Source organism: Entelurus aequoreus, linkage group LG13 (genome assembly GCF_033978785.1).
Source record: "Entelurus aequoreus isolate RoL-2023_Sb linkage group LG13, RoL_Eaeq_v1.1, whole genome shotgun sequence".
Lineage (NCBI taxonomy): Eukaryota > Metazoa > Chordata > Actinopteri > Syngnathiformes > Syngnathidae > Entelurus > Entelurus aequoreus.
In genome coordinates, this window is record NC_084743.1 from 60,932,752 (window position 1) to 60,947,905 (window position 15,154).

General features: G+C 39.3%; 2 protein-coding genes across 3 annotated transcripts in view; both read left to right on the forward strand.

Moving 5' to 3' along the window:
- Positions 1 to 11,508, forward strand: part of ccdc92ba (coiled-coil domain containing 92Ba) — a 29,528-nt gene extending 18,020 nt beyond the window's left edge. The window contains exon 4 of the mRNA XM_062068112.1: positions 5,453 to 11,508. Coding sequence (XP_061924096.1) covers positions 5,453 to 6,129 — 677 coding nt within the window. The 3' untranslated portion in view covers positions 6,130 to 11,508. The remainder of the gene's footprint in view (positions 1 to 5,452) is intronic.
- Positions 11,509 to 14,730: 3,222 nt separating this feature from the next.
- The window catches only part of cluha (clustered mitochondria (cluA/CLU1) homolog a), a 48,715-nt gene continuing 48,291 nt past the window's right edge, over positions 14,731 to 15,154 (forward strand). Inside the window, exon 1 of one of the 2 annotated variants that reach the window (XM_062068109.1) lies at positions 14,731 to 15,045. In XM_062068109.1, coding sequence (XP_061924093.1) covers positions 14,910 to 15,045 — 136 coding nt within the window. In that variant the 5' untranslated portion in view covers positions 14,731 to 14,909. The remainder of the gene's footprint in view (positions 15,046 to 15,154) is intronic. The other variant, XM_062068110.1, reaches the window with a different exon arrangement.

Sequence of the window (15,154 nt, forward strand, 5' to 3'; positions counted from 1 at the left end):
TTAAAAATTATGTTTGTTAAAATAGTTTTTAAAATTCTGTGCAGAAATATTTGTTGCCTCAAAACTCATTACAAAAATGTAAACAATTTGAGTCCACAAAATTGAAACGCTAAAAAAATTCAGCTATATAAATGATTGTCAAAAAAAGCTTTTGTAATAAAGACACAAATTAACCTACACTGGAAAAAAAACATACAAATAAACTTGGATGTTCTTTAGAGTAGTCTGTGCACAGCTTGTTTAGCAGTAAAGATGTAATATCTTTTGACAGTAACACATAGATGTTATTGTAATCTGATTGGTGTAGTCGTAGTAAAACATTGACTTCTCCTCACGAGCAATAGCTAACGTGACCCCTCTTCCATTTCTGAGGTCAGAGGTCACCTATGTTGTTTAATGAGGTTGAGAACAAGGCTTTCCACTTGCACACTAAACACTAATACAACTACATGAAGCAATTCCTGAAGGAATTGCGTGGGAATGCTCCAATGCTGAAGTTGAACCCAAAAATGACTAATTGTTGAAGTAGAGCACACAATTAAATCAAAAATGTCCCAGTCTTTTCAATGGGAATTTAATGGAAAATAGGGAATTTCGGGAAAAACTGGAATTTTTTTGAAAATGCTAAATATTTTGAATGTTGTGAATGGTTGGTGTTGAATTTTTTCTATTTGGTCGAGAAATGTTGAAGTAGTAACATTTCTAATTGAGAAATAGTATTACGGAATTTCTGGAATTTTGGGAAAACCGGGAAATTTTTCCAGTTCAAGAAACAACCTTGTTTTTGGTCCTGATTAAGAGAAATGTTTTGACGGTAGAACGGTTGAGGCGGGTTGAAAAATGTGGAAGGAGTAGTTGGCAGAAAAAAAGGGTGAAAAAAAGAGTTTGAACAAATGAGAATCCTGGGAATTCCTGGAATGTTTTTGAACTTGGAAAAATGATAGTTTGAATGTCCAGGATGAGTGGAATGTGTTGAAGGTGGAATGGTTTGAATCGGTTGAAAATGTGGAAATGGTGGAAGTTTGAAAAATGGCCAATTCATTTTAAATGGGAAAAATGTCCCGGAAATCTGGGAATTTTTGGAATTTGTCAAGGGAAAGCCCGCAATTCCCGAATAGGCTGAACTGTTTGGAGTTGGAACGGGTTGAATCGGATAAAAAATGTGGGAGTTGTGGAACTTTGAAAAATTTACTAGTCTTTTCAATGGGAATTTAATGGAAAATAGGGAATTTCGGGAAAAACTGGAATTTTTTTGAAAATGCTAAATATTTTGAATGTTGTGAATGGTTGGTGTTGGAATTTTTCAAATTGGTCGAGAAATGTTGAAGTAGTAACATTTTTAATTGAGAAATAGTATTACGGAATTTCTGGAATTTTGGGAAAAGCGGGACATTTTTCCAGTTCAAAAACAACCACGTTTTTTTGTCCTGATTAAGAGAAATGTTTTGACGGTGGAACGGTTGAAGTGGGTTGAAAAATGTGGAAGGAGTAGTCGCCAGAAAAAAGGTTTTGAACAAATGGGAATTCTGGGAATTCCTGGAATTTTTTTGAACATGGAAAAATTATAGTTTGAATGTCCAGGATGAGTGGAATATGTTGAAAGGTTTGAATCGGTAGAAAATGTGGAAATGGTGGAAGTTTGAAAAATGGCCAATTCATTTTAAATGGGAAAAATGTCCCGAAAATCTGGGAATATTTGGAATTTGTCAAGGGAAAGCCCGTTGGAACGGTTTGAATTGGATAAAAATGTGGGAGTTGTGGGACTTTGAAAAATGTACTAGTCTTTTCAATGGTAATTTAATGGAAAATAGGGAATTTCTGGAAAAACTGGAATTTTTTTGAAAATGCTAAATATTTTGAATGTTGTGAATGGTTGGTGTTGAATTTTTTCAAATTGGTCGAGAAATGTTGAAGTAGTAACATTTCTAATTGAGAAATAGTATTACGGAATTTCTGGAATTTTGGGAAAACCGGGAAATTTTTCCAGTTAAAAAAACAACCATGTTTTTTTGTCCTGATTAAGAGAAATGTTTTGACGGTGGAACGGTTGAAGTGGGTTGAAAAATGTGGAAGGAGAAGTCGTCAGAAAAAAGGGTGAAAAAAGGTTTTGAACAAATGGGAATTCTGGGAATTCCTGGAATTTTTTTGAACATGGAAAAATTATAGTTTGAATGTCCAGGATGAGTGGAATATGTTGAATGGTTTGAATCGGTAGAAAATGTGGAAATGGTGGAAGTTTGAAAAATGGCCAATTCATTTTAAATGGGAAAAATGTCCTGGAAATCTGGGAATTTTTAGAATTTGTCATGGGAAAGCCCGCAATTCTTGAATAGGCTGAACTGTTTGAAGTTGGAACGGTTTGAGTCGGATGAAAAATGTGGAAGGTAGAGCCCGCCAAAATCTGGAGAAGAAGTAGAAGAATAAATAGAAGAATTTTGGTGTAGAAAACCATATGTGTGAATGCTTTGGAGCATTCACACAATTAAATCCAAGATCCCTTTTAAGGAAGTAGCAAACCTCTCCCTACCTTTTGGGATTTTCCTCATGCAGCAAATGTGACATATTTTTGGCGGCGAGGCCTCTAAGGATGAAATCTCTTCCTTTGGCCAGCTTGTCATCCCCCAGGCTGCGACTGTGCTCTTCACGTGCACTGACCTGCTTATCCTCCTCCTCCGCCTCTCTGGGGACTCTGACTGCAGTGGAAAAGCAGACACAAGATTCTGTTAGCTTTGAATTCATGTTGAAAAGGATGCACTCTTATGTCTCGGGACAATACGGATCAGAAAAGACCGGAGGGTGGATCACATTTAACCAAGTGGATTCCATCCAGAACAGATTCTAAGTAGGAACTATGGCTTCTTTTTATCTGTTGGCGTACACATTAAATAGTGCAGGTGTATAGAATACAAATACTCTACTGTATACATAACATGCATACACCTGCTTAACAACATTTTGCCTTTGAAAATAGTGGTGTCCCGATACAACTTCTGATACCATATTGAGCTGACACGATATCAGCAGGGATCGTATATGCTTTTATTTTGTAGTGTGAGATGTTAGAAAAGGACTGATCAAGTGAAATGAGTCAAACCAAGAACAATGAAAAACACTAACCTTTTTATCATCAATTGTCTGGAATGGACTTACCTGTATGCTGGCTTTAAGTTAATACCCTAGTTTTTTAGTGACACCTGGTTGCCACAATAATTAATTAAATGAAGCTAAAGACGCAGTATGTTGAATGACGCGGACACGTTTGTTACTGGACACTTTCTAATACCCTTCTGCCTAATTGGAGACTTTGCATAATACGCAACAATTATTATTTGATACTTGTTCATAATGTCAAATGTGCATTAGACTGCAATGTTATTCAGTTATTATTGTTAAGTCTAGCTTATCTGCTATTGTGTGCTTAGCTGCGGTGTAGCTGTTATGTCCCAGTAGCCTATAGCATACCATGTTTACCTTTTTTGTAAATGACTTGACTAAAATAGAAGACATTTTACAGTTAACAGGCTGTCCAGCTTCGCACAGGTTGACACAGTGCAGTACTGCTCGTGTCGGCCATTTTACACGGAAGCCAATATAATCATTGGTCTAGATCAGACCTGGGCAAATTAAGGCCCGAGGGCCGCATCCCTGTTAAGCTTTTCAATCTGGCCCGCCGGACATTCTCAAATAATTTTTTTAGATCTTTAAGATGGAAACTGTAGCTGCCATTATGATGTGCAGTGATGTTTTGAAATGACCGTAAGTCTATACAAAGTATTTCAATGGTTAGAATCTGCGCTTTTGCATGATATACTAGTTACTATGGTAATCTAATTAGTTACTATGGTACTCTAATTAATTACTATGGTAATCTAAGTCACAGCAGCTCAGACGAGGCACCAAGCAGTGTGGGTGGGGAGCATTTCCACTGAGTGTTTCCAAAGCAGCCAACCTGAAATGCGGGTGTCAGGGACAGACACGGAAGGAGATTTTTACAGCAAAGTTCTAAAGCTTATTGATGTATCACATATATCAGATTGTAGGTGGGGTTTTTTCACGTTCATATTTCTCTGTGTTTGTTGCATTTTTGTTGCGTTTTGCTTGATTGTAAAATATGTCGATCGAGAGGCGGTGTGACGTTCATATGTTGTCAATATTCAGTGTTTTATCGTTCATAGTTAATATTGTAAATCCCACATTATTTATTTTCATGTACATTCTGGGTGTCTCATTCACTAAAAAAAATAAAAAATCCATTCCGTCATAATGTTTTTAGCATTCAATCAGACATTATTGTGAGGTTTTGTATTGGTGTTCCTAAAAATCAGATATACCGGCCCTCAGACACATTTTTTTGTCTAAATTTGGCCCGCCGAGGCAAAATAGTAGCCCAGGCCTGGTCTAGATTCCTGTTAGCCCCGTTCACTAACTTTGACGGCTGAGTTTGACGGATAAAATAAATTCATGAAGCGCTGAGGTTAATGAAATAATTAATACAATTAGGAATTAATTACAAATTTAAATAATTAAATATGTGATTAATTACAAGGTTAAAAAAAAAATAATAATAATAATTTTTTATCACACATTTACATACTGTATCTATTTCCAATTATAATGAATTATTGATACACTTAAGTAATCATTAAAATATGTATTTATTTATTTAGTCCTATTTGACACTGCAGGTTATAGTCCACCTCTCACCCACATTATTACTTGCCAACCCTCCCGATTTTTCCGGGAGACTCCCGAATTTCAGCGCCCCTCCCGACAATCTCCCGGGGCACCCAATCTCCCGAATTTTTCCCGATTTCCACCCGGGCAACAATATTGGGGGCGTTCCTTGAAGGCACTGCCTTAAGAGTCCTCTCTCACCTGAAACATACTTGATCAACAGCCATACGGGTCACACTGAGGGTGACCGTATAAACAACTTTAACACTGTTACAAATATGCGGCACACTGTCAACCCACACCAAACAAGAATGACAAACACATTTCGGAAACACAACAGAACAAATACCCAGAATCCCTTGCAGCACGAACTCTTCCGGGATGCTACAATAACATCTACGGCTTTTGGAGCCCAGTGCTCAACTGCACACACAACAAGAAGGAGACGAAGCAGAAGAACAAAGAAGAGACATGGCGACGACGAATAAGAAGAAGAAATACGCTTGCAAGTTCTAAAATGATTGGAAAAAAGAATTTCATTTCATCCAGGACACAGCTTGAAGGGGAAGGGGTATACTGCCTGCACCTCAACCCCGCCCCCACAACCCCGCATCCACGCCCCCAACACCCCCACCCCCACCCCCCATCTTCCGAATTCGGAGGTCTCAAGGTTGGCAAGTATGCCCACATTGTGTTTGCTTCATGAGAGTGTTTAGTGTAAGAAGTGTGACGTAACCCCTGTCACATAATTAATTGTTGCATCATTTCTTTTGTTCAGAAATCCAGGAGGAAGAGGAGGTGCTGGAGGTGCGCTGCAGGGACGTGGAAGAGCGTCTGGCGGAGCAGGACTGCACCATAGTAGAGATCCGCAAGGAGCTGGGCCACAAAGGCGCTCTCGTGGGAGCCCTCCGCGCCAATCTGAAGGAGAAAGAGCGCCACTTCCTGGAGGAGCTGAAGCGGCGCAGCCACTGCTCCACCATCCTGAACACGGAGCTGCAGAAACAAACGGAGGCGGCGGCGTACCTCTCATTCCAGCTGCACGCCGCCAAGCAGAAGCTGCAGCATCAGCGGCTGCAGCAGAGACAGGCGCTCCTGTCCAGAGCCTCCGGTCAGGGTCCTCAGTGCGTCTCCCCGGCAGCGACCCCTTCCTTCCCCGTGGTGAAGCCCAAACGTAAGAGCGCCAGGGCCTCCTCCAGAGTGGAGCGCGGCCGAGAATGCGTGCCCACGGAGAAAGTGACGGGCCCCGCCGAGCCGACCGCCATGCCGGACCCCGCCCTCTTCCTTCACCCCTGGAGGGTCAGGGTGCGCTCCAGGCCAGGTGTGATGCAGATGCCACCTCCGGGAGGGGATGGGGAGGAATCAGGAGACCAATGTGCTGTGGCACCACAGGAGCTTGCAGCCAGGCTGGTGTCTACAACTGCAGCGCCCCCTGCTGCTGAGACAAAGGCAGAGTAGCAAAATTCTTACCTTTCGCTTCCGTCAACACTGTTAATTGACTGAACTGAGCTCCTAGGTAACACCTTTTTAACAACATAATGAACAGGAACGTGTCACTTTAATTAAGTCAGTGCTTGAATGGAGGAGAACGACATGTTTACACGGGTGTCGCTTGTACACCGCGGGGGCCTTATCCCAAAGCAATCGCTTTTTCGTCCATTTTTGGAACGCTCTTCTTTTCAGAACAACTGTGAGCTGAACCGGAACGCAGCAAATCAGTGTTTGTGTGACTGAAGACACCTGCTGAGACGAGCGCGTCCAACATTTCAAACTAAGCCATGCGTCCTTATTGAGCTAAATAACTTAACCGGTCAACTCTAATGACTCCCTTATTAAGCATATGAAATCACACTAATATGCAATATTGTACACATTTTGTAGAACACACACTGTAAAATGTCAAACATATCCGCAAACAAACACTTCTTAGAGACATTTTAAAACAAGTTTGAATAGAGAAAACATGTTTTGTGCAGCAGGTTAGCGTGTGTCAACATAATGTGTGTGTGTGTGTGTTTGCTTTATAGAAACAGCTGCTCCGTTGTGACACCTTTTGTGTCCCAAACAAACACAACTACGGCAACTTTGCTTGAGGTACTTCCTTTGTATTTAACTTTTAGGGAAAATGGAGATTTGCTGACAGTATGTTTTGGTCAATGATATTTTGTTTCATGGAAAACTCAAAAAAATATTGTTTTATTTGGAAATAATACAAAGTTATTAAATAATATTATATATAGTTATTATTATATCATAATAATTATATAATTACATCTAATAATGTAATATTTCTTATAATAATTTGAATAATATAATTTATTTATACATCACAATATTAATTATTTAACTATTAATTGGAAAAAAAACATGTTGAAAAAGCCTCAACTGATCCAGGTTTGATTTTTACTACTGGTCAAACGATTCATTTTTAAAATCAGATTATTCATGATTAATCACAGGTTACTACTCGCTTGCATAATTAAAATAACATTCAAAAATACCTCGATATTTGGACACAAAGGCAATTTTATTGTTAGAATGTCGCACAGGAACATTTTGTGTGTAAAAGCAGATAATTTCTTGGCTCAGAAGAGTTTCATCTAAAATAAATAAAAAAATTGTTTTCAAAATTAACTTAAAATAAACCATTCGTTTTTTGTTCTAAAATTCCTTTTCATGAAAAGAACATTCTGTGACCCAAACATACATTGACCTAGTTGCTTTTTTCGTATGGTTTGTTATGCAAAGAAGTAAGCTGTTTTAGTTAGCATAGCAGGATGTGACGCGCCATGCTATTATTGTGAAGGCCGGAAGCGTGTGACACGTTGGGGAAGAGTGGGTCCTTGACTCTGGGTGGGCGATACTGAGACTTTTTGTATCAATTTGATACCAAGTAGTACTGGTACCGATACCTTTGAGTTGAAAGTCCATCCATCCATTTTCTACCGCTTCAAGAATTTTTAATCATTTTGTAAATTTTGCCTCTGGTTAGTTGATTCTGATTATGTGAACACATGCAGGAACATTATGCAAAGTGTTTTCATGAGAGATTAGGGGTGGGCGCTACGGGTAATTGATTCGATACCAGGTCAATACATAGCAAGTATCGCCGATATTCATAACTTGGAAGTCATGATCATTGTATGCTTTCGTGAATTTTGCCTCTCGTTAGTTGATTATGATTATGTGAACACACAACAAAAGCAATTATTAATTAATTACAACAATTTAAAACAATACAATAGTAAACAAATAAAAAAAATCCCTTGTTATGTTTTACTACTCACAGTTGTTTGAGAAAAAAAAGTCACAATTACAAAATTTGGAAAAAAAGCAAAAATGTAACAAAAATATAAACCTTAAAATGTAAACCCAACAACTTCTATTAAACGCAGATATTTGTAAAAAAAAATAAAATACAATGTCATTAGTTAGAAGAGCAGAGAGTCAAGGGTCAACGTGGGCAGCAGAGAGAGAGAAAGGAGTATCAGTCCCATCATGCTAGTATCGACCCAATACCAATATATATAAATAAACATTGATTGATTGATTGATGACCAATACCCACCTTGGTATTGATACCATGGCTATTTAGATTGATACAGCCCTCAAGAGACGAGAGCTGCAAGTACAGAAGTGCCTCTCTACCACTGCAACTACGCTTTTCCCAGCTATGCTAAAGGTGAGTTAGCAGTGGCTAACTTTGCTAACTGTCCACATATTTTCTTTATTCCGTCTGTGGGAAAGATGCACCGGATTAATCCCACCGATGTAACTGAGAAGTGGTGCAAGCTCAGTAGTAAGGAAGCACGTCTTCATTTGCAACACTCGACAAGAGATCTCTTTCTCCCACCAGTCACACACTTCCGGCCTTCACAATAACGGCATGATGGTCCAAGTGCGCTAACACAATGAAACATGTCTTACACAACTGAGGACCTCTGGTGTAGGAAGAAGCAAACTTTGAATAATCCTACCGTCAATGTGTTGTTTTGTAATTTTTAAATATTGTTATGTATATCCAATACTCCATTGTAATGGTTGCTTCATAATAAGACAAACAATTAAACAAAGGATTAGTTTTAGAAAAAATGTAATCCGTCATTGGGGATTTAATTTTTGATGTGAATAGTGGCGATTCTAGCTATGGGCAATGACATTCTCTAGGGGGCGCCACCAGGAAGGAGGTGGAAAAACAGTTCTTTGCTCTTCAGGTCAGGACGTGTGTCAGATGGGTGTCCTCTACAGCAGTGGGCCCCAACCACCGGTCCGGGGACCGGTATCGGTCCGTGACACATTTGCTACCGGGCCGCAGAGAAACATTAAATAACGTATAAAAGACTGCATTTTCTCCAACTTAACTTTGGCCTGTCCCACTAGACCAGGGGTGTCAAACTTGTTTTCATTGAGGGCCACACCGCAGTCACGGCTGCCATGAGAGGGTCGCTTGTAACAGTAAATAATTGAATTTAAATTTTTTTTTTTACATTTCTTACGTAGAGAGTAAAAAAAATCTGCGGATTTTACCACTGTTTTTTACAGAAAAAAGTTGCCAGACTTTTACTGTAAAATATATGGTGTGTTTTTTTTTTTTTAGTATTATTATTTTTACAACATATTATTGTAAATAGAAATACAGTACCGCTGTTTAATTTTATTTTGGCAACTTAGCTGCCAGTTTTTTTTACCATAATAAAATGTGGTACCATATAATCATCAACCGCGTATTTTACAGTAAAAAAAACAAAAAACTGACAGCTCAGTGGACAGAATTTTACTGTAAAAAAACACACATTGGTCGTTTTTTTCCCAATTTACAGTAATATGCTGTAAAAACTCCCTAAATTTTACAGTAAAATGTATTGGTCATTTTTTATAGTGTACAATTTGATGGATAACTTGCTTAGAAATCATAAGTTAAGCAGATATTTAAGTATTTATTTGGATGTTGACCAACAAAGTTAGATAATATATTTGTTGCAAAATTGGACACTATTTTTTTCCCTCCTGTAAAACTAGAAACCTATTATCTTTAGTATTTTTCATGCACTTCATTTTGCTGTATTTAACTGGCACAAGTGGAAAGCCGGTCCCTAAAAACAATGCCTACATTACACCGGCGCAAAAAAGGTTGGGGACCACTGCTCTACAGGCCTCCGTACTGCTCACAGGAAGTGGATACAACAACCGATGGGAGATGATCTCTGTCAATAGGAACAAGGAAGCGCGGACAGACTTGATTGGTGCGTTTGAGCGCTACTCAGGGACCAATTCGATTGGCCAAAATCTGGCAGAAATGACAACATTTCTGCCGGGAAGAAAATTAACAATACCAAACGGGGTCCTGCCCAGGGCGCCATTAAAACTAGAAGCACCACTGCTTGTGAGCCTCACCCAATCTCTTTAGAAGACATTATGAAGCAATATATTTCTATCTGTCTCTTCTGAAGACGTTTTAATTCTTATTATGGATTTATGTTTTTCATGTGTTTTGCTGGAACTGGTTCACTCGACACTGCTAGCCTCAAACATGTTATTCCACACACGACTGCCAACTAAAACACTTGTTTCATTTTCGAGCTGGCAAAAAGTGAGTCTTTTCTTTTTAGGATAAAACGACTGCTCTGGTAGACTTTTGTTTGACCGCAGGAGTTCTGAGCTAAGACTGTTACGATCGCATTCCAAAAATGAAACGTCAGGTAGATTCAAGTTGTCGTAGCACTTAATGTATACTGTATGTACAGTATTCCACTCCCAGCTCTTGTTTACCGTATGGATGACTTACAGGAAGGACTATTTTCAAGTGCTGACGGAAACATTTTACTTTTTTTTTTTTTATAGCTTTAAGACTATAATCCTCAACTTGCTAGTTTTAAAACTATATTGCTATACTTTCCCACATGAAATTAATTCCCTTTGAAAATGTATTCCATCTTTATAAGAACCCTAAAGCATACGGCTTCTGACATTTGACCTATTTGCTGTGTGGTCCCCAACATGAGAGCTTCTTCCTAGTACGTCCTTGAGTGTTGATTGATAACCGCGTCATCAAAAGCTTCCCATTGCACTGTAAACATGATTGGAATAAAAACCAAGACCTGTCTCCATGCTATTTGCTGTTTTATTATGCTTTATTATACACTCACTGTGTGAAAAAACATGAATACGTTATCGGTTTACCGCACTTTTTGGCAACTGACATTTTTATTAAGCTTTTTTTTATTTTTTAAATTGGAAATAAAACCCATCATTGAAGTAGTTTTAAAAGATTGACCTTTTTAAATTGTACAACAACACCCATATACAATATTATTGGGACATTTTCTGCAGATCAGGCATGCATAGGACCCCGTTTTCTGTGAAGAAACGCACGTTAAATGTTAATTAATTACTTTTTATTCCCTGGCCCTTCCTGCTCAGTCACTGATGGGAATAAAATGGAAAATGTTTCTTAATGTTGCGAATGTCACCTGTGGTGCAACTAATTAGTGCTAGTCTTGAAAGCCAGTACATCAATCCCTCATTATCGATGTTAATTGGTCAATCAATATTCGTCATTTTCACGAAGTAGGAATCATTCAATTTACCAGGAATTCCGGGAAAATAAATGGGCAGTTAGTCAAACTTTCAGAATTCCCACATTTCTCAACCGATTCAATCCATTCCACCATCAACAAGTTCCACCCTTCCTGTACATTTAAAGAAACAATTTTTTCCGGTTCAAAAAATGTCCACTTTTCCCGGAATTCTAGCATTTTGATTGCAGTATGTCCACCCTTTTTTTCTTTCCACTACCTCTATCACATTTTTTCAACTGACTCAACCGTTCCGATTTTTATTCAAGACAATCAGGCTATCTCTCTATCCAGTTTTTTTCCGATATTCTATTTTCGTAAAACTTCTTCTCTAAGTGTTGCGACTTCCACATTTTTCAACCGATTTAAACCGTTCCAAAGTCAAAATGCGCCTTGCTAATATTAGTCACTTGCCAGCATGTTAACATTAGCATGCTCACTTTTTAGCTACTTTTGCAGGCGTACTCCCCAGAGTCATATAACTTGGCACTTCACAAAATCAAACAGTTAGCATGCTAACATTAACATTTTTGCACATCTTACTGACGTACACTTAAGTCATATAACTGTCCACTTGACACATGCTAACATTGAAATGTTAACCTTTCTTAAGCCAATTTTTCAGGTATACACCTCGGAGTGTTACAATTTGTTGCTAACTGCTAGCATGTTAACGATAGCATGCTAGCTTTTTTTTTTTTTTAGCTCATTTTACTGATACGTTCCTTGGAGTCACATATTTTGTTAATCAAAGCTATCTGGTCGGCGCGCTGCCTCTTTGAGTTCGGCATGGGCTTCTCAGCGTTTACACGCCATTACTCCATATTCTATCCATCCATTTTCTACTGCTTGCCCCATTCGGGGCTGCAGGGGTTGCTAGAGCCTATCCCAGCTGCATTCGGGCAGTATGCAGGGTACACCCTGGACAAGTCGCCACCTCATCGCAGGGCCAACACAAATAGACAGACAACATTCACACACTAGGGCCAATTTAGTGTTGCCAATCAATCGTCATATTCTAGTTAATTCTAAAAATATTATTATACATTAATCATATAATTTACAATATACTTAAATACAAAAATCTGTGTTAAGAGTGAAGCCACAAACTTCGAAGTGTGATGTGGTGAGGGACTAGACTTAGACTTAGACAAACTTTAATGATCCACAAGAGAAATTGTAACAACTACTGTAGTACTGTGTTCGATCTACGGAAATGTTTGCAATTATGGTTTTGATTATGGTAAATTTGTTATTTTGCACTAAAATAAATATATATTGTACAATTTATTTCCCGTTAATTTACTCGAGTACAAAACATGCATCAAATTAAACTCACGTTTGATTAAAAAAGTATAAAAACTGCTTCATATAAAAAAAAAAACATTAACATTTTTTTTTAATAATCAAATTTTTGATGATATAAGAAACAAGGTAACTTCTTGAGCACCTAAAGAAGGAAAAAAGTTGCATTAATTCAATAATAATAATAAATCATCATAGCGCAATATGTACAATTCCAAATGGTCAGTGTGCTTTTGGAAATATGTATAATTTACAATGGTGGTGCTCTACACAGAGTATACTTTATTGTGTGTAAATGATGGCCCTTATTTTACTCCATGTTTTATGTTACACTGTGTCTTATTCACGCTTTTGTATCCTTCTCCTTATAACAATATCACCCGGGTAGACTTTCGGGGGTCATTCCACTCTTCACAGGAACAGCTGATGGCGTCTCGTCAAACTAGGTCAAAGGTCACGAGTGGATGGACTCTGTATTTGGGCTGCAGATTGCTTTTATCAGTACATTTGGTGGTTGGGGCGTGGTTAAGAGGGGAGGAGTATATTTACAGCTAGAATTCACCAACTCGAGTATTTCATATATATATATATATATATATATATATATATATATATATATATATATATATATATATATATATATATATATATATATATATATATATATATATATGTATGAAATACTTGACTTTCCGTTAATTCTAGTTATATATATATTTATTTTATTATACATATAAATAAAAGAAATACTTGAATTTTAGAGTTCCGGAGGCTATCCAGTAGATGGCAGTATTGTCCTGTTTAAGAGTGTCACAACATTACTGTTTACGGCAGACAAACTGCTTTACGGTAGACGAAAACGTGACTGCTGTTGTTGTGTGTTGTTACCGCGCTGGGAGGACGTTAATGAAACTGCCTAACAATAAACCCACATAAGAAACCAAGAACTCGCCCTCAATCATTCTACAGTTATAACGTTATTGGGAAGGCACGCTGTATATATCGTGGGAAAGCGGACGTGAAAACAGACTGTCGTCGCTGTCCCCACTCAGGTCCGCATGGAGCTGGAGGGGGCGTGGCCTCCAGCTCCGGCTGAATTCCGGGAGTTTATCGGGAGAAAATTTCTTCCGGGAGGTTATCGGGAGAGGCGCTGAATTCCGGGAGTCTCCCGGTAAAACCGGAAGGGTTGGCAAGTATGAATGCAGAGGACAAATTTCCCCACACCTCGTGTGTGCATACTTGCCAACCTTGAGACCTCCAATATCGGGAGGTGGGGGGGCGTGTTTGGGGCGGGGGCGTGATTGGGGCGTGGCTAAGGGCGTGGTTAAGAGGAGAGTATATTTACAGCTAGAATTCACCAAATCAAGTATTTCATATATATATATATATATGAAATACTTGACTTTCAGTGAATTCTAGCTATATATATATACATATATTTTTTTTATTATTTATTTTATTATAAATATAAATAAAAGACATACTTGAATTTCAGTGTTCTGCAGGCTATCCAGTAGGTGGCAGTATTGCCCTGTTTAAGAGTGTCACAACATTGCTGTTTATGGCAGACGAACTGCTTTACGGTAGCCTAAACGTGACTGCTGTTGTTGTGTGTTGTTACCGCGCTGGGAGGACGTTAATGAAACTGCCTAACAATAAACCCACATAAGAAACCAAGAACTCTCTCTCCTTGTTGTGCACTCTACTCTCTAAAAGCCGTAGATGTTATGACGTCATTGGGCAGGCAAGCTGCTGGGAAAGCGGACGTGAGAACGGCTGTCCCCACTCAGGTCCGCATTGAGCTGGAGGGGGCGTGGCCTCCAGCTCCGGCTGAATACCGGGAGTTTGTCGGGAGAAAATCTCTGCCGGGAGGTTGTCGGGAGAGGCGCTGAATAACGGGATTCTCCCGCTAAAAACGGGAGGGTTGGCAAGTATGCGTGTGTGTGACAATCATTGGTACTTTAACTTTAACTTAACATTTCACCTGTTTGTTCTTTTATTCCACTTTTTTTTGCAATTATTTTTTTTAATAGTATTTTTTTGAAATTTCCGCGGGCCGTTAAAAAAATAGCCGGCGGCTGCAAATGGGCCCCGGGCCGCACTTTGGACACCCCTGATCAAAGAGGAGAGAATTTGAAGTTATTTTGTCGCATGTGGCTTTCCGTAGCAGACTGAGTGAGTGGGCGGGGCCTGGCAACGCAAAGGCAAAGAGGTCAAGAGGAGGAGAGGGTTGAAAGCACATGTGCGCCACACAGCCTCGTCCTTCCCGAGCGCACTTGTTTGTCTAAGCCACCTTCGCATGTCGCCAGCCCACCGGCCTTTACAAACACACGCACACTTCTTCTCCTGCCCTGCAACATGGTGAGCAAGACGGATGACATCCCGGCGTCAGCGCCCAGCTGTGGTCCGGCGGAGCTTGCGGACGAAGCCGGGGATGGAGCTCGGGACGCGGACGCAGGCAGCAGGACGCATCTGAAGGAGTCGTGCGGATGTGGTGAGCCTTGACGTTGACTTCTACCATGACATCCCGGTGCACTCAGGTTGTCAAGTACTAATGTCAGTAGTTATAATTAAAGCTGACAAGTGAATGGGTCAGTACCTGC